Here is a 19,830-nt window from a genome sequence, read left to right as displayed (position 1 = left end):
GAGAGGCCCTGGAGAGAACCTGGAGTGGTCAAGTGCAGCAATGTAACTGCCCCACTGCTTCAGCTGGGCTGGCTCACTAGCCCCAGAGGGCCAGCTGGTTGTAGTTAGTGGGTATGAAACACAATTGACAATGTGCGGTGGTAGCTGGGTACATTAAAAGCCCTTTCTCATATATGGGTATTTATTATAATGAAACCTAACCTGGATATGACTGAAGAAGGCAAGGGCCAAAACATCAGCGGGGTGGAATGTCAATGAAGGTGAACAATTTTGGTCTGATGACAAATGATGTCCATTTTTTTCAGAGTCAACATCTTATTTAATTTAAATAAGTCAGGGTGGAACTATCACATGGGCACTGTGTTTAAGTCTCATCTTCAGTCTAATTTATCAATCAATGCTAAGCACTCAAAGGGAGTAGATTTTAAAAGCCTCCTCCTTCACTAACATGCAGTTCCTATCTATCCAGAAAGCAGTAAGGTATTGCCAAGCAGTTGTACAGTGTTGCAAAGTGTTGCTGCTCTACAAAAAGTGAGCCTGGCAAATGCTCCTGCAGGGTGGGTGACGGGACACACTACTTGGGAGTCAGGAAGAGCTTCAGGCACCCCAGGGCAAATGATTGCACCTGTTTGCCTCAGTTTCCTCATCTGTAAAATGGAAACATAAGCATCTACTTGACAAGGTTGTTGTGAGCATCAAATGACATACTTGTAAAGCACTTTGCAAACCTCAAAGCATTCTATGAATGCTCTTTAATGTTATTCTTATGTATGTTTAATCTTCACCATTTCAGGTTCCCTCTTGTTCTCATCTCGTAGATAATATTCATGATAAAGAGCTATGAGGCTTCTGAATAATCTAGATGTTTTCTATTTTTTCCATTCATTAATCCCATCACATGCTTTGCCTTCAATCCCTACATCAGAGGCACCAAGCAACAAGGTAGATGCTAACTTGGTTTAGAGGATCTCTTCACATTATTTCTTCATTATCTATAACAGATATTGGTACATAAAATGCAAAGTGCTCCCCTCAGCTACGGTCATCGAGGGCAATGCAGACAAGGGGGAAGCAGGCCATGAAGGGCTGTGCACTGCCTTTGGATGCAAGGTGAAACCAATTTCTTTATTCGCTCATCAAAGGACAATATGCCAGTTTTTGTCTACTTGATTATATAACTTTTCTCAGTCTCGCTATTTAAAGTGATGTTTATAAACGACTTAAAAAATGGGTTGCTTCTTAGCTATCTCAGTCTTCTTTTCAAACAGATGGCTATTTTAAAATTTGTATGCATATCCTGAGGAGTTATGGTCCAAGAATTTATCATCCAGAAGCTAAACCTCTCAATAGGCAGCTAAGTTGGTCCTTGAACAGCAGACAAAATCAAAATAACTGTCGGGGTAAACTTTGGGATCTACAAGAAATAGGTACATAGTAGTAGCATTTGTAAAGTTTCTTGGCTTCTCAAAAAAAAATGCCTAGAAGTGGTGGCTATGTAATCTGAAGAAAAGCAATCAACAAGTATTTATTAAACACCTCCTGTGTCAGGCACTGTGCTGGAAAAAACAGAACAAATTAACTGCCCTCTATTATTTGAATTATTAAATAAAGATAATTTTGTTATTCTCTTATCTCCTACAAGGATAAGACAAAAAGAAATGGGCACATACTTCAGGAAAAGATTTTGGACAAAAATTTTAATGGGAAAGACAGTTAAACTACTGAGCCAGGTCACTAAAGTGGTCAAAACTTTAAACAGCTCATTTGGATTTTTAAAATACTGCTTAACACAGAGGCAAGAACTGGACTAGAGGATATAATTCTTTTTCAATATTTTCTAACCCAGGATTCTTCTGAATAAATACTGAATCTGTTTAATTTTTTTCCTCATGTAATGAGAGTTCAATATCGCTTCCCATAAAACCTGGGAATTTAAGAGTGTAAGAACTTCCCTTCTCTGATAGCTACATCACATTTTTCTCATCAAGTGTTTCTTCTAGTCTCATATGAGAGGTAACTCTGGTGGGCTGGCCACATTATTCAAGTGCCCAACATACATTTGCCTAAAACACTACCTTACGGAGAACTCACACGGGGCAATGCTCACACAGAGGACAGAAGAAGGGATACAAGGACACTCTGAAGGTCTTTCAGAAGAACTAGGGAAGCAATCGTGAGACCTGAGAGACACTGGCACAGGACTGCCCAACATGGCGTGCCTGCTTCAAGAGGGCACTTGCACTCCGGGAGCAAAACAATCACAGTAACTCAAAGGAAACCTAAGATGCACGAATTCAGACCCATCTCCACTCCAAATACTCATATGGACTATTTGTCCCTGACCTGTGGTAGAGACTTCTGAGCTCGTATTGGTCTGATCAGCCACAGTCAGACACAATGTACCTTAATCCCAACACAGTGATGTCATTTTGGTTCTCTTCCAGCACCAAGGACAACAACCAACCAATTTGAAAGTCTCTCCTGAACAGCATTTCTATAAAAGCCATTCTGCATACAAACAGCCTCATAATCCCTTGCTAGTGGTACATGAGATATTTAAAACAATGGAATAACCCTCTAAAACCTGTAACTCTCCTATATATTACTTTCCTAATTACACAGCACCCATCTGGATCATTAAACAAGCCATTACTACTGTCTAAGCACCTTTTAAAAACATCAATAGCCATGTGTGACATAAATGGAGGACCTTTCAATTCCATCAGGATCATTTTAAAAAGAGAAATAAAAATAATGCAGTTTCCATGGGACACAACGAAGTTCTTCAGCACAATGGGGACATGAATTCAATGTTGAAAATTTCTGCTGTATTTATAACAAGTTAATGCAAGGGCATATGACACACAAACCCAAAGTAACATAATTTTAAAATCACTCATGTGCATGCATACACACATATACACACACACACACATACACACACACACACAGAGGCGTATACCTATACCTGCATACCTCAATGAATCTATGACCACATCAAAGTACTCCCTCAAAGGAAAATTGTATACAGTCCTTTACAGATAATTCAAAGATATTTAAATATTTATTTATTATTTAAAGATAATTTTTAAGGACATTATGTTCACTTGAACATATAAATCTTGATATGTTTGCAATTTTGAAAGTCTCATTAAATTAGTCATATTTTAGGTGAAGAGGCATATGACAGACACAAATGTACGTATGTATGCTGGTATGTATGTGTATTCCTATATATATGAACCTTGAGTAAAGTGGAGTCAACAAGCATTTATTAAGTGCTTACTATGTGCCAGGCACAGTGCTCTATGTGCATATGCCTTCACAGAAAATGTTCAAAGTAGATTTTCTCCTCTAATTGTGCCAGTTTCTTGGGGGTAGGCATTAAAATAAATCTGCACTTGCTGTAAACACACCAATGACATCAAGTGACAAGAGAAGGCAGTTTGTAGTTTTAACTTTGCCATACACACAGGGACAACAGATAACTGTATAGAAATAATGAGACAAAGAGCTACAATCTCTGCCCAAACAGAAGCAACTGAGTACTTTGGATATTGAGAAGACTTTCAAAAGGGAAAAAAAAAACAGGAATAGGAAAGCTTTTAGGGGCGAGGCACAGGCTGTGCCTCCTTAATTTCTCACCCAGGTTGGAAGTTTAGTAGCCACTCAAAGGCCCAACTTGGGTCCAATTTGTAGCATGGTAACCCTGATAGTAAATTTAGAGCACACATGGGATTAGCATAATGCAGCTCAGAACTTCTGAGCTCAACAGACTCAAAAGCCTCAGTCTTCCCAGAATCTGGTATTATACACCCAACAGAAAACATTCATGCTAGCCTGCTGCCAAGAAAGTCAATTATTGTCATCAACATGTAATTTGTTGGTACCGTCATCTAAAGATTTTAATAATACACAGTAGCTGTGTGCCTGTGATTTTCAGATAAACAATGGACTTCATTCCAACTGAAAAAAAAAAATCAGACTAAAATGAAAGCTTGAAAGGTTTTTATTTTGTCAATAAACTAGAATAACCATCCCAATGATTAGAAACTAAATTTCTGCATTATTTGTACGATATAAATATAGCTAAGGCAAATATGAATATACATTTACATTTTTAAAGTACTTTAAATGATAAATTAAACAACAGAATTATAAAAGTTCTGCATCTACAAATGGTAACTTACCACTATTTTAGCCAAAATACCATCTTCTGCTGAATCCAATGTGACCACGGCCTTGTCTGTTTCAATTTCACATAATGCATCTCCAGCACTCACTGCTTCACCTAGAAAACAAGGTGCACAGTTGGTTTGGGTTGGGTTTTTTTTTTTGGAGGTCTTAATCTTTTTGAGTATTCGAATGGGTGGCAAATGGATATATCCTTAAATCAAGAGCAGCCATGGTCTCCATTTTTCTTTAAGCCATAAGAATTCATGAACAGAAATGCTGCAAAATTCATAGGAAGAACCAGTGGAAAGATATGAACGCGAAATTCAGAAATATATTTGGCAAAAATAACAATTTCATAGAGGCATTTTATAAAAAGGATATTCTTAAAAGATACTAACTGACCGAATTAATAACCATTTACAAAACATATACTAGATGCCATGGACTGTGGCTACAAAGATGAAAAATAAAATGGCACCTGCCCTGAAGAAGCCAACCATCTATCAATGGAGAGGACATGCACATGTGTAAGTATATAACTAGGTATCCAGGGAAGGGAAAGAAAAATTCAGGTAGAACAAGGTTTCTTAATCTATAAACATTTTTTCTGGAATCTATAAACATTTTCTTTAAAATATTTTTTTTTAACATTTTTTTTTATTTTTGGTTTATCACACACGGTTCTACATAGTTTGATTTCCAGATTTTCTCCCCTCCCTCCCCCCTCCCTCCCCAAGACGGCATGGAATCTCATATAACTATCATGTATAATTTCGCATTGAATTAATTTATGCACTAGTCAAGTTGTGGAGAAGAATTATGATCAATGGAATGAATCATGAGAAAGAAGAAACAGAACCAAAAAAAAAAAAAAAACAACCCAAAAACAAAAACAAAAGAGAAGCAAAAAAGGCGAGCATGTAGTGCACCTCGATCTGTATTCAAACTTCACAGTTCTTTCTCTGGATGAAGATAGCATTCTCCTTCGTGAGTCCCCTGGAGTTGTCCTTGCACCTTAGGTTGCTGAGAAGAGCGCAGTATGTCAGGGATGGTCCTCACAGAATCCATATATCTGTGGCTGTGCACAACGTTCTCCTGGCTCTGCTCCGCTCACTCAGCATTATGTCGTGTAGGTTTTTCCAGGTTGTTATGAAGTCTGCATCATCCCCGTTTCTTATGGCACAATAGTATTCCATCACCTTCATACACCACAGCTTGTTCAGCCATTCCCCAATTGATGGGCATCCCTTTGATTTCCAATTCTTGGCTACCACAAAAAGAGCCGCTATAAATATCCTTGTACATATGGGTCCTTTTCCCGCTTGTGTGATGTCTTTGGGATACAACCCTAGAAGTGGTATTGCTGGGTCAAAGGGTATGAACATTTCTATAGCCCTTTGGGCATAGTTCCAAACTGCTCTCCATAATGGCTGGATCAGCTCACAACTCCACCAGCAATGCAACAATGTTCCAATTTCCCCACATCCTTTCCAGCATTTATCATTCTCCTGATTTGTTATTTTAGCCAATCTGACAGGAGAGATGTGGTATCTAAGAGTTGTTTTGATTTGCGTTTCTCTAATCAGTAGTGATCCAGAGCATTTTTTCATATGCCTATAGATAGCTTTAATTTCTTCCTCTGAAAACTGCCTGTTCATATCCTTTGACCATTTCTCAATTGGGGAATGGCTTGTATTCCTATACATTTGGCTCAGCTCCCTGTATATTTTAGAAATGAGGCCTTTATCAGAGATACTAGTTGCAAAGATTTTCTCTCAATTTTCTGCTTCCCTCCTAATTCTTGTTGCATTGGCTTTTTTTGTACAAAAACATTTCAATTTGACATAATCAAAATTATCCATTTTGCATTTTGTAATGCTCTCTATCTCTTGTTGGGTCATGAATTCTTTACTTTTCCATAAATCTGATAAGTAAACTATTCCTTTCTTTCCCAAATTACTTATAGTATCAGCTTTTACTCCTAAATCATGAACCCATTTTGACTTTATTTTGGTATATGGTGTAAGATATTGGTCTATGCCCAGTTTTTGCCCTACTATTTTCCAATTTTCCCAACAGTTTTTGTGAAATAGTGAATTATTAGCCCAGAAGCTGGCCTCTTTGGGTTTATCAAAGAATAGATTGCTAAACTTATTGATTTCTCCTACTTGTGTACCTATCCTATTCCACTGATCCACACCCCTGTTTCTTAACTAGTACCAGGCAGTTTTGATGACTGCTGCTGTGTAGTACAGTTTAATATCTGGTGTGGCTAAGCCGCCTTCTCTAGCATGTTTTTCATCAATACCCTAGATACTCTAGACCTCTTGTTTTTCCAAATGAATTTTGTTATTATTTTGTCCAGCTCAGTAAAATAATTTTTGGTAGTTCGATTGATATGGCACTGAATAGATAGATTAATTTAGGTAAAATTGTCATTTTTATTATACTAGCTCGGCCTAACCATGAGCAACTGATATTTTTCCATTTATTTAGATCTGATTTTATTCGCGTGAAAAGTGTTTCATAGTTATGTTCATATAGGCCCTGGGTTTGTCTTGGCAAATAGACTCCCAAATATTTTATAGTGCCTTTCCTTTAAAATATTTTGATAACTATGTTTCAATATAATTCGTTTCCTTATAACCATATATTAATATAATAATAATATAATAATACAAAAATAATATAAAAATATTTTTCAGAGAAGGGGTTCCTAGGCTTCCCCAGGCTGTTCAAGGGGTCCGTTAAGTTGAAAGTAGCATTTCCTCTTCCCTCTGCAGGAAAAGAGCAATTCCAAGAGGTGCAGGAGTGGATTCCCAGCACCAGGAACATCCTGTGAAAGGGTACCAAGGCAGAAGATGGGACGCCCTGTGTAGGGAATGGCAAGAAAGCCAACTTGGCTGGAGGGAGTAATGCATAACAGGCTTAAAAATGGAGCCTGAAATCACACCTCCAAGGGTTTTAAACGCCAAACATGGAAAGCTGGAGGGGAGGCTCTAGGAGTAAGGTGTGGAGGATGGAGTGGAGTGGAGAAAGACTGGCAATAAGCAGACTACTTAGGAGGTGGTTCTAAGTCATGACTAGAGGTGAGGGGGGCCTCAACTAGGGTGGTGGCTGAGTGGGAAGAAACAAGGACATGGAGGTGAAGTGTAGTCATCAAGGGAGAATCAACAAGCCTTAGTAACTGGATGGGGAATTGCAGGGAGGGAAGATCGACATCAAAGGTGACTCCAAAACTGTGGCGCTTGGTGACAGGGATGAAGGCAAGGCCAACAAGAGGGAAACATTTAAGACCAGAAGAGAAGTGAGTTTTGGCACAAATATACTGAGCTCAGTTTTAGTCTAGTGAGTTAGAGATTCTCTGAGACATGCAACTAAAAATATCCAGTAAGCAGCTGGAGAGTAAGTTGTACATGTGTGTATAATTACACAATGTGTAAATAGAAAACATAACTTTATTATCTACAAAGGATGTTTCAAATCAAGAAAATTTGTGTTTTAACCTCAAACTGTCTTCAAAACTACAAAACATCTGAGGTAGCTACAGTCTCAGAGCACATAATCTCATACATTCTGATTGATTTGTTTTAGTGACAGAAGCAAATTTCAAATTGGAAGGATTTTATACCTCTTTAAATATCTGTGTGAGCATCTCATCCAGAGATGTGAGGTAGAAACTTTTGATATGAAAACCCACATAATAACGAGGAAGGTCAGCAAAAGAAAGGAGACACGAGGACACCTGAAAGGAGGGCCTTTCTTTTCCAACACTTCTGAATCTGACTTATTAAAGTCTTGGGACGCTGGGCACATGCATCACTTTCTATCTGTGACTCTTCATTTCTTCACCTACAAAATGAAGGTGCTAGACTAGAAGACCAATAAATTATCTTCCAAATCTCAAACTCACAAGCCTATTCACAAATTTTAAAACTTCAATGATACCATTATTTTTTAAAAATAAGAAGTAATGTTCCACGAGAGAAAAGAGGTTTCAGGATTCAAGGACAGTGAACCTGTTTGTTAAATTTCCATTCGCCTTTCATTTTATCAAAATAAAGGTGTAAGTGTTTACAGCAAGCTGACTTCTGCAGAACAGTAGTTACAGTCATCAGAGTAACACTGATGACCCCTATTGGCTTTATCAAAAATTTCTTATAAAAAAGTTTCAACTATGACCTTTACAGGTTTTTTCTCCCTGAAAAAATAGCTTCTTTTTTGCTATCTGTTTATTGGATAAATTCTAAAATCAACAAGAGCTTACAATATTTAAGACTTAAATCTTTGAGAAATTATCAAATCGATCCATAACTTTCATTAAAACTGTGTTGCTCATTACATGCATTTCTTCCGTGTATATTTGGATGAACATAGTTTTTCTTCATTTTACTAATTACTATGGATTACATATGGATCACCCAGGACCAAGCTGTGAAAACAGTCCAACTGTGATCATTGTACCACCATAAGTGAAAAGAATATAACACCATAGAAACACTGTAAAATCTATCCCATTTCTTGTGAATTTCTTGTTCTTCCAGCTTCACCTATAAAAAGCCTCTCGGCTTTTATGGTCTGGGTTAATGTGGGTCTCATGCCTAGATTTCTAAAAAAAAAAATTGTTACAAATGACTAACGAAACATGTTAAGAAGATACACTAACGTAAGAAATCACAATTTCTTAGGGTTAATTCAAAAAGCCATCCTTTTTAAAAATCTCAATAATTCAATGCAAAGCATAACCACCTTCTCCAACAAAGAAGGAAATATAGGCATACAAATCCTAGTATCCAAGCGAAGCTGAGCTACTTTTCTTTTTGCACGGGCCCTGTAACTTTACTGGCACAGAAAACTGCAGGTTAGGAAACTCCCACTTCATCAAGCAGATCACACTGACCCTCAACTTTCTCATCGACACATGCCGGGGGCCCTGGGAAGCCGATTAACTTGAGGGGATCGCTGCCACTAAGCAGGAGGCCAAACTTGAACTCAGAGTCCCCCTCTCCATTCACTGGGTATTGCTGCCTCTTGTGTCACTTTTTATAAAGAGCTTAAACTCTTCTAATACAGATTAAAAATAATCTACACTCAAACGAATACTTCACTGTCATCAAAAAGGGAACTTCTTTCACATAAATAGATGACAAGCAGCCCATGCCTTCTCCCCTAGTCTGATTAATGTACACGTCCTTCTAGTCTCCCGAGAGGATCTCCCCAAGAAAGACGAGATGCCTTATTCAGTTACTTTAATATTTCTTTTGGGGAGGGGAAGGGGGGAAGGCAAGGCAATTGGGGTTAAGTGACTTGCCCAAGGTCACACAGCTAGTAAGTGTCAAGCGTCGGAGGCTGGATTTGCACTCAGGTCCTCCTGACTCCAGGGCCAGTGTTCTATTCGCCGCACCACCTAGTTACTTTAATATTTCACAGACACAAGCGTACACTTGGGCTCTTGCCGTGTCTTCTCACGTGACTGGCCCACTTCCTCGTCTAGTCAAACTGTCCGTGGTGCAGCCTACCAACCCACAAACCTACCACGCCTCTTTTCACCATCCTTTAGGTCGGAGGTTCTTCCCCAGGGAGTTCTGATAACTATATATAAACATAATCTATTTTATGTATTTTAAATATGATTCTGAGCATGGGTCCATCCATAGGCTTCCCCACACTGCCCATGAGGGCCAGAACACAAATGAGGTTAAAAACTTCTCCTCCGGGTCATCCGCAACCTTGATTCTTCGGAGATCATAGCAATCCACAATTATTAGAGCCATATATGTAATGGTCACTGAGAATATTATCCCCACTAAAATGATAATTTCTTAAAAATACAAAACCAAAAAGCATGAGGTACATCACAGAAGAAGAACCAAAGCCAAGAAGGTGTCATCAAACTGCTACAGACATTTATCCCTCCTGAATTTGTCAACGGGGTGTCTAAATTGACAACTGTCCACATTCTTCTGTCAATAACAAGGAGGTCAGGATATGCCACATGACGTATCCTCATATGCTCCATCTTGGAGAAATGAACTGTCATTAGAAATCAGGAAAAATAAAATAAAAACCCATCAACAGAACGAACATTGTGATGTCATTTTTTCCTGTAAAACTAAAAGCACTTCATATAAGGCAGCAGTAAAAGCCATCACATAAGACCAGGGGACGAATGTGGCCGCTTTTAAATGCAGTACAAGATTATCCTGAGGAAGCACTTCTGCCGCTCTGAAACCTCAAAGATATGGAACACGTGATTTAAGTCTCAGGACAATTCAAAACTGCAGCACGATCTTCGGCTGTTCGGTCGTTTTCAGGTGTGTCCAACTCTTTGCGAGCCCATTTGGAGTTTTGTTGGCAAAAGGCACAATTGACAACCTACAAAGTATTTCTTCATTGACCTTCCAATGCCCACTTGTTCTGCTCAACATGGCAGTGAAATTACTATTCGATATGGTTATCAAAATACGGCAAAATTCGCCTGTGAGCATAATGCCTGCGACTCAAAGATCTATACCTAGTCTTTACAAAGAAAACAGACAGCTATCATCTCATTTTAGAGACAGCCAGGTGGCGCAGGGTGCATAGCCCTGGATTCGGAGTCAGAAAAGGAAAATTCAAATCCTGCGTGACCCTGGGCAAGTCACTTCACCCTGTTTGCCTCAGCTTCTTCACCTCACCAGACTGCCGTGGGAGTGAGAGAGCTGTAAAGTATTTGGCATACCTTAAAGTGCTACACAAACTCTAGCTATTACTATTATTAATCATCGTTACTTGAGAAACAAAATTTCTTACTAAAAAGACATGAGATAATCTCAACTGCTTCTCATTTAAGAGAGGAGACAAAGGGGAAGAGACTCACTCACCTTTTGTGGTACGGCTAATGAGTCCCACGGCCAGGATGGAGACCAGGCTTAACTGTTAGTCCATCATACCCCGCTAAGGGCAGCTAGGGAGCGCCAGAGTACACAGAGCACCACGCACAGAGGCAGGAAGACTCATTTCCCTGAGTTCAAATCTGGCCTCAGTCACTTACTAGCTGGGTGACCCTGAACAAGTCACTCATCTGTAAAATGAGCTGGAGAAGGAAATGGCAAAACCACTTCCAGTATCTCTGCCAAGAAAACCCCAAATGGGTCACGGAGAGTCAGACGCAACTGAAAAGACTAAACGCCACCACCACTACCATACCACATTCTAATTTACTATGGATTTAGAAAACCCTGAACATGTAAAAACATATACTTTCAACACATATCATATGCACTTAATAAATGTCTGAACTAAAATGAATGCATGCGTGCATAAACGAGCATATATGTTTATGTGCATGTTTTATATATTTATATGTATTGACATGAAGTATGTATATATATTTTTAGGTATCAATATAATCCCCACCCTAAGGAACACCACCCCTCCCCCCAAAAAAAACCCACTGTGTAAACAATAAATCCACGAAGTAACATCATCCTTCAAGTGGGCCTAAAAGCATGACTCCAACAGGGAAAAGGGATTACCACTGCTCTAGGCTATCAGCAAAACTTCTACCAGGTGGCACTGCCTTACAAAAGATGAGGCTTTTTAAGGGCAACATTTAGAAGAAATTATCGGCTATTAAGATATCTGTAAAACCTCCAAATTAAGACCAAACAGCACACTTCATATGTGAAAATGGACCGGGATTCTTGAAGTACCACAGGATTTGGAACTGGAAGAGGCTTTGGAGATCACCTGGGCCTTATTTCCCAGGTGAGGAAACACTGCCCAAGGGCACAGGCAGTGGTGAGCAGCAGTTAGGAGGTGATCTCGTTTCTTCCCTACAACAAACCAGCCACCAGCCTTTCCATTATATCACACTGCCTGGGGAGGTGATAAATCTATAAATTCTTTTTAATATTCCCCATGTTCTCATACATATGAATGACTTATCAAGTGACAGGGGGCAAAAGGAGACAAATGTGAGTCCGAGGAATCTTCTCTGGCCATGTCTAATTAGGCTTGGAAATTTGGTGAAATTAATCTTCTTATAATTATCCCTAAAAGACTGTTCTGTGATTGAACTATGACTTGAGAACTGAGAATAATACCAGGCCAGCACATCTAATGCAGAAATAACCCAAGCTCTATAATTCATCAGAAAAGAGAAATCTAGAAATAGAGTCTGGGAGAGTATATTATGTATGAAGGTGAAACTTTCTTAGACACAAACTCACGACAGCCTAACGGCCCCTAAGAGCCAGTCACTCAGCTGCTTGAGGTTCACAGCCTGGATCAGTGGAAGCCCCACCCCACCAGGAGGGAGCCTCCAAGGCTGCTCTTCAAAAGATGTGACGACAGACAGCAGTTTTGCAGACTCGGGGGAAGGGAAGGTCATCTGCCTCAACAACCAGCACCCTTGTGATGCTGCCGATGGTGATCTCTGGGCACACTCAACCAGCAAGGGTTTGTGAGGCAACTGCTAAGGAAGAGGATAAAAAAAAAAGGTGGAGACAAAACAATCCCTGCCCTCAAGAACCTGAGGCTCTAAAACAAGGGCTCTATCGTTGTCACGGAACCCTTGGGCAATGTGCCAGGGCCATTGTGCTCCTCAGAATGAGGTTTAAAATGCATGACATAAAGTACTTAGGATTATACAGGAAATCAAACATGTTAAAATACAGCTATTGAAATATTAGGGAAAAACCAAGCTCATCCCCCCCAATTAAGAGCCTCTGCTCTAAAATTTAGAAAGGCAATTTGTACATGTGCATTGGAGAGAGAGAACAAATCAACGCATAAACATACAAAGTAGGGAGGGAGGGAAGGCACTGGCAACTGGAGAAAAGGGGAACCAGGAAAGTATTAACGTCAAAGGTGATGCTTGAGCTGAAGAGGAAGGAGTTGAGCAGTGACTCTATGAGGTAGCAATAACAAGAATAATAAATAATACCTAACATTGACAAAGCATTGACTATGTGCCAGGCACTACGCTAAGCGTCTTACAATATTATCTTATCTGCTCCTCACAACAATCCTGGGAGGTAGGTGCTGCTATTATTCCTATTCTGCAGATAGAGAAACTGGGGCAAAAAGAAGTGAAGTGACTTGCCCAGAGTCACCCAGCTAGTAGTGTCTGCCTCCAGGCACTGTGGCAACCCCTAGCTGTCAAAAGCACTGAAATAGTGATAAGGGAATGCATTCCAGACCCAGGCAACAGCCACCGTATCAAGATCTGGGAGATGGAGCAGAGAGGCCAGTCCACAGAGGAGAGGAAGGGGTTTTGTTTTTTTGTAGTTATTTATTTAACATTTTTTATTGTTCAGCATTAATTTTCAAAAGAGTTTGGATTACAAATTTTCTCCCCATTTCTACCCTCCCCCCCACTCCAAGATGGCATATATTCTGGTTGCCCCGTTCCCCAGTCAGCCCTCCCTTCTGTCACCCCAATCCCCCCATCCCCTTTTCCCTTCCTTTCTTGTAGGGCAAGATAGATTTCTATGCCCCATCCCCTATATATCTTGTTTCCTAGCTGCATGCAAAAACTTTGTTTTTGAGCATCTGCTTTTAAAACTTTGAGTTCCAAATTCTCTCCCCTCTTTCCTCCCCGACCACCCACCCTAAGAAGGCAAGCAATTCAACATAGGCCACATGTGTATCATTATGTAAAACCCTTCCACAATACTCATGTTGTGAAAGGCTAACTATATTTTGCTCCTTCCTATCCTATCCCCCTTTATCCAAATTTCTCCCTCGACCCTGTCCCTTTTCGAAAGCGTTTATTTTTGATTACCTCCTCCCCCTATCTGCCCTCCCTTCCATCATCCCCCCTTTTTTATCTCCTTCCTCCTTCTTTCCTGTGGGGTAAGATAACCAATTCAGTGTGTATGATCTTCCCTCCTCAGGTCAAATCCCATGAGAGCAAGATTCACTCATTCCCCCTCACCTACCCCCTCTTCCCTTCCTACAGAACTGCTTTTTCTTGCCACTTTTATGCAAGGTAATTTACCCCATTCTATCTCTCCCTTTCTCCCTCTCTCAATATATTCCTCTCTCATCCCTTAATTTGACTTTCTTTTTAGATATCATCCCTTCATATTCAACTCACCCTGTGCCCTCTGTCCATATATATATATTTTCCCTTCAGCTACTCGAATACTAGGGTCTCATGAATTATACATATCATCTTTCCAAGTAGGAATGTAAACAAAACAGTTCAACTTTAGTAAATCCCTTGTGATTTCTCTTTCTTGTTTACCTTTTTATGCTTCTCTTGATTCTCGTGTTTGAAAGTCAAATTTTCTATTCAGCTCTGGTCTTTTCATTGAGAAAGCTTGAAAGTCCTCTATTTTATTGAAAATTCACATTTTGCCTTGGAGCATGATACTCCGTTTTGCTGGGTAGGTGATTCTTGGTTTTAATCCTAGCTCCACTGACCTCTGGAATATCATATTCCAAGCCCTTCGATTCCTTAATATAGAAGCTGCTAGATCTTGGGTTATCCTGATTGTGTTTCCACAATACTCAAATTGTTTCTTCCTGGCTGCTTACAATATTTTCTCCTTGATCTGGGAGCTCCGGAATTTGGCGACAATGTTCCTAGGAGTTTTCTTTTTGGGATCTTTTTGAGGAGGTGATAGGTGGATTCTTTCAATTTCTATTTTACCCTGTGGCTCTAGAATATCAGGGCAGTTCTCCTTGATAATTTCTTAAAAGATGATATCTAGGCTTTTTTTGATCATGGCTTTCAGGTAGTCCAATAATTTTTAAATTATCTCTCCTGGATCTGTTTTCCAGGTCAGTGGTTTTTTCAGTGAGATATTTCACACTGTCTTCCATTTTTTTCATTCCTTTGGTTCTGTTTTATAATATCTTGAGTTCTCACAAGTCACTAGCTTCCACTTGCTCCAATCTCATTTTTAAGGTAGTATTTTCTTCAGTGGTCTTTTGGACCTCCTTTTCCATTTGGCTAATTCTGTCTTTCAAGGCATTCTTCTCCTCATTGGCTTTTTGGAGCTCTTTTGCCATTTGACTTAGTCTATTTTTTAAGGTCTTATTTTCTTCAGTATTTTTTGGGGTCTCCTTTAGCAAGTCATTGACTTGTTTTTCATGGTTTTCTCATATCACTCTCACTTCTCTGCCCAATTTTTCCTCTACTTCTCTAACTTGCTTTTCCAAATCCTTTTTTAGCTCTTTCATGGCCTGAGACCAGTTCATATTTTTCTTGGAGGCTTAGGCTGACTTCTTCTGACTGTATGTTTTGGTCTTCTTTGTCACCAAAGAAAGATTCCAAAGTCTGAGTCTGAATCTGAGTCCATTTTCACTGCCGGACCATGTTCCCAACCACCTACTTGACCCTTGAGTTTTTCGTTAGGGTATGACTGCTTGTAGAGTATAGAGTACTTTGTCCCAACCTTGAGGGGCTGCATTGTCGTCTTCAGAGCTTTTTCTACACAGCAAGCTCTGCCACACCAGCACTCCTCCTCCCCAAGAACCACCAACCCGGACTACGACTCAGATCTTAAGCAGGCTCTGCACTCCTGCTCCGATCCGCCACTTAATTCCTCCCACCAGGTGGGCCTGGGGCTGGAAGTAACTGCAGCTGTAGTTCTGTCCTCAGAGCTGCACCACCTCTGCTGCCCTCTGGGGCAGTGGCCCAACCTCAAACTCCTTTCACTCTGTCCCTGAAGCTTTTCCCACTAACCTTCTCTGTTGTCTTTGGTGTTTGTAGGTTGAGAAGTCTGGTACCTGCCACAGCTCACTGATTCAGGGCGCTAGGGCATATTCCACCTAGCTCCCAGTCCAGTTGGTCCGGGCACAGCCCATGGTGGGCTCTGCTCTGCTCCACTCCCAGCTCCGTGCGACAGACCTTACCCAGAGACCATCCAGGCTTTCTGGGCTGGAGCCCTGCTTCCCTCTGCTATTTTGTGGGTTGACAGGAAGGATTTTAAAAGTCAAATAAAGCAGTTTCTATGTGATCCTGTGGTCCATTTGGTCCTACAGCCACTGGAGTTTATGGAGCAAAGGAGTAAAGCAGTCACACCTTCACTTATAGAAAATTATGTTGGAAACCAAATAGAAGATGCAGTGAAGCAGAAAGAGGCTGAGGCAAGGAGACCAAATATGAAGTCAAAGCAACAGTCTAGGAGAGGATGATGAGGGCTTGAACCTCACACCTATCCGACTCGCTAAGATGACAGAAAAGAAAGATGATAAATGTTGGAAAAATTAAAGTTGTGAACTGCTCCAACCATTCCAGAGAACATTTTGGAGCCACACCCAAAGGGCTACTGCACTGTGCACACCCTCTGACCCAGCAACACCACTACTAGGTCTGTTTCCAAAGAGGTTTAAGGAAAAAGATATACATGTACAAAAATATTTATAGCAGCTCTTTTTGTGGTGGCAAAGAATTGGACATTGAAGGGATGCCCATCAATTAGGGAACAGATAAACAAGTTGTAGTATAGGACTGTGATGGAAATACTATTGTGCTCTAAGAAATGACGAGCAGGACGGTTTCAGAGAAACCTGCAAAGACTTAAATGAACTGTTGCAAAGTGAAGTGAGTAGAACCAGAGGATCACTGTACACAATAACAGCATCATGTTAAGTATAATCAACAGTGATCGAGCCAATGATCTCAGACAGTTTTGAAGTACTCAAAGTGAAAATTGCTCTCCACCTCCACAGAAAGAACTGATGAACTGAGTGTAGATTGAAGCATATTTTCTTCCACTTTCTTATTTTTCTTGCCTTTTTTCCCTTTAGCATCATAGCTAATGTAGAAATATGTTTTGTTGACTTCATATGTTTAATGACTATCATATTTCTGGCCTTCTCAATGGGTACAGGCAGTGCCAGTAAAAGGAAAAGAAATCAGAACTGAAACTATTTTTTTCAAATTTAATTTTTTAAAAAAGAAAAAAGTGGTGGCTATGTGAATGTTATGGTCATTGTATGAATAGTTATCCAGCTTCTGCTCACTTCCCTTTCTATCAAGTCACAAAAGTCTTCCCAGATTTCTCTGTTTTTTTCCTTTTCATCCTCTAAACTTCCTTTTGTCTTTTGAGAACACCACTATCCTGCTAGCCCTCCTTGAGGACAGGAACCATTTCTTTTTAATCCTTGTATTCTCAGTGCTTAATGAATGCTGACTCAAAGTATTTGAAGGTGCTTGCCACCTACCTTTCCAGTCTCATTTCCTATACAGTCCCCTTTCCTGAATGCTGTGTTTCCATATGCAATACTCCCTCTGCCACCTCAGTGCCTTTGGTGCCAGCGCTCCCTCCTGCCCTTCCCGCCAAGCACAGCTCCAGGGCTGTCTCCCAGAAGATCCTTCCATGACCTCTTCTGTTAATTCTCTCTCTCTTTTGAAGTGATTTTTATTATTCTAGTTACTCACTTTGGTACACTTTGTACCTTCCTGGTAGTCAGGCAGTCAACATGCAATTAGAATGTCAATTCCTTGAGAAGAAATCGTTTTTCCTTACTGTCTTTGTATCTCAGACACTTAGCTAGTGCCCTGCACAGAATAAATGCTTACTGTTGAATATAAATGTTACAGCATGAAGGATAGGGTCAAAAGAAAAAATGAGACTGGGAGTTATCTTTTATATCAGGAAACTAATAACTAAAATCAAAGTCTAAAAATAGAATCATGGTTTTATGAGGATATCATTTTTCTATTCAAGAAAAAAAGAGTGAAACGAGACAGGAAATTTTTTACTTGGTTTTTTTTATAAGCTGACCAAGTAACTCAATTTACATCAGTTTACAGCAACCATAACTGAAACTAATCATAAACAAAAAAAATCCAAAATGAATACACACGCACACACACGGACATGGCACTTACCTTCCTTTTTCAACCATTTCACAACGTTTCCTTCTTCCATCGTAGGAGACAAGGAAGGCATTAAAATTTTTATAGGATCAACTGAAATAAAAAATAGAAAAGATTAGTAATTAAATGTGTATATACATCCTAAGACTTAGATTCAAATTCATATACAATTCCCCCCATCTGAAGTTAAAGATTTAGTTGAGAAAGAGGCTCTCACAATTCTAGAGGGGGAAGAAGTTGAAGACAACTCTCAATCACATCCAGACAACAGTAAATAGCACAGAAACATAAAAATTCTTCAGATGCTTCAAAAGCACAGTGTCATAGTCATAACAGGTGTTTAATTTTGAAGCGAATAGTATATAGGAAGAAGTATAGTAGACAAAGAGGCTTAAAAGTGAGGAAAACCTGGGTTAAAGTCCTGCCTGACACGTACTGGCTGAACAACAGTGGGTAAGTCACTTAACCCCTAAGTGCTCAGGCATCTCTCTCAAACTCTACGCTGAGGAGCAGGCAAGATCCTCATGAGGAGAGGGAGCTGCTCTCTATACCAATGAAAAGGACCCACCTCCATGGGGACCTTCCTCAATTTCTCCTGAAATGACAAGGACATCTGAGGAGTACCAGGGCTGCCGATCTCTTATCGTTCCCCCTTGAGACATGACCAACTCTTCTTCTTCTCCTATCATACATTTCCCTCATGATGATGTCTTAAAATTCATCATTTTTCATATGCTGCATCCTGCTCAGACCAACTATGTTCCTATTTCCAGGAACATCAACGGGGAATCTGGGAAACTGTAAATTCCCGACAGGTAATCTACCCTGCTCTCCTTCTTTGGTTTAATTTTGGGCCCACTTGTGCCTTTCTAGACTGTCTGTCCCAGGGATACAAAGTGATAGACTAACTATGGACCGATTCACTAGGAGAAGGAAAATTTTCTCCCCACTGATTTTAATCTGGAACTTAAAATTTCTCATAGAATGACCAAGTGTTGAATATGCTATACTTTAAAAAAAAAACCAACCAGCAGGACACCAAAAGTATTGTTATTTTATTACTCGCTTGGGTAATCCAAAGTCTGTGACAAAACAAAACTAGAAACCGAGTTATATACTGAGTCCTACATTTTATGTGTGTGTATATATACATTTTATATATATACATACACACACATACATATACACACATGTTCAGTATAGTTGTGTGGAGCTCACTCTGGTCTGATGAGCTGGATGGCCTTGCGTAAATGCCTTAATTTCTGTTAGCTGAGTTTAATCATCTGTAAAACAGGGATAACATGGGCACGATGCTTAGGTAACAAGGCTGCTCTGAAGAAAGCACTCAGCGACCTGAAAGTGCTAGAACACAATGAGTTATGAGTCTGATGAGCTAAAAACAAATGTTTCACAGCAAAATCCTGGCCATACCACATACTACTTATTATATGGTAAAAGTCATTAAAACTTTCGGGGTCCTCAGTTTCCCCACCTGTAAAATCAGATGGCCGATCTTGCTGACCTCCAAGGTTGCCTCCAGCCCTACTTCTATGATGCTATGATCCTAGGTTTCCTTGCAGATATGGATCAAGTGGGTACCTTTTCTTCACCCCTAAGTCCAACCACTCTTCCACAGCATGCAAATATTCCCAGTGCCCCCCTCAACCACCTTACAACACAATCTCTCTGTCCCCATTTCAGAAATCTTTCCTTCCTGCCTGAGGGAGTGCTTATTCCATGGCCACTCATGTCATTAACATCACAAATAAAGAATGGACAAGGAGGCCACGAGCAGCAGGGCAGGCAGCCATTTTTGAAGAACCAATTCTCAT

General features: G+C 40.0%; 1 protein-coding gene across 1 annotated transcript in view; it reads right to left on the bottom strand.

Moving 5' to 3' along the window:
* PDHX (pyruvate dehydrogenase complex component X) overlaps window positions 1–19,830 on the bottom strand; it is a 71,007-nt gene that overhangs the window by 40,760 nt on the left and 10,417 nt on the right. Inside the window, exons 2-3 of the mRNA XM_036763899.1 lie at window positions 18,011–18,091; window positions 4,191–4,291 (exon numbers count right to left, since the gene is read on the bottom strand). Coding sequence (XP_036619794.1) covers window positions 4,191–4,291; window positions 18,011–18,091 — 182 coding nt within the window. The remainder of the gene's footprint in view (window positions 1–4,190; window positions 4,292–18,010; window positions 18,092–19,830) is intronic.

The sequence above is a fragment of the Trichosurus vulpecula genome, chromosome 6 (genome assembly GCF_011100635.1).
Source record: "Trichosurus vulpecula isolate mTriVul1 chromosome 6, mTriVul1.pri, whole genome shotgun sequence".
In the NCBI taxonomy this organism is placed as follows: domain Eukaryota; kingdom Metazoa; phylum Chordata; class Mammalia; order Diprotodontia; family Phalangeridae; genus Trichosurus; species Trichosurus vulpecula.
Note: the sequence above shows the minus strand (reverse complement) of the source record. Positions and strands in the feature narration are given on the sequence as shown.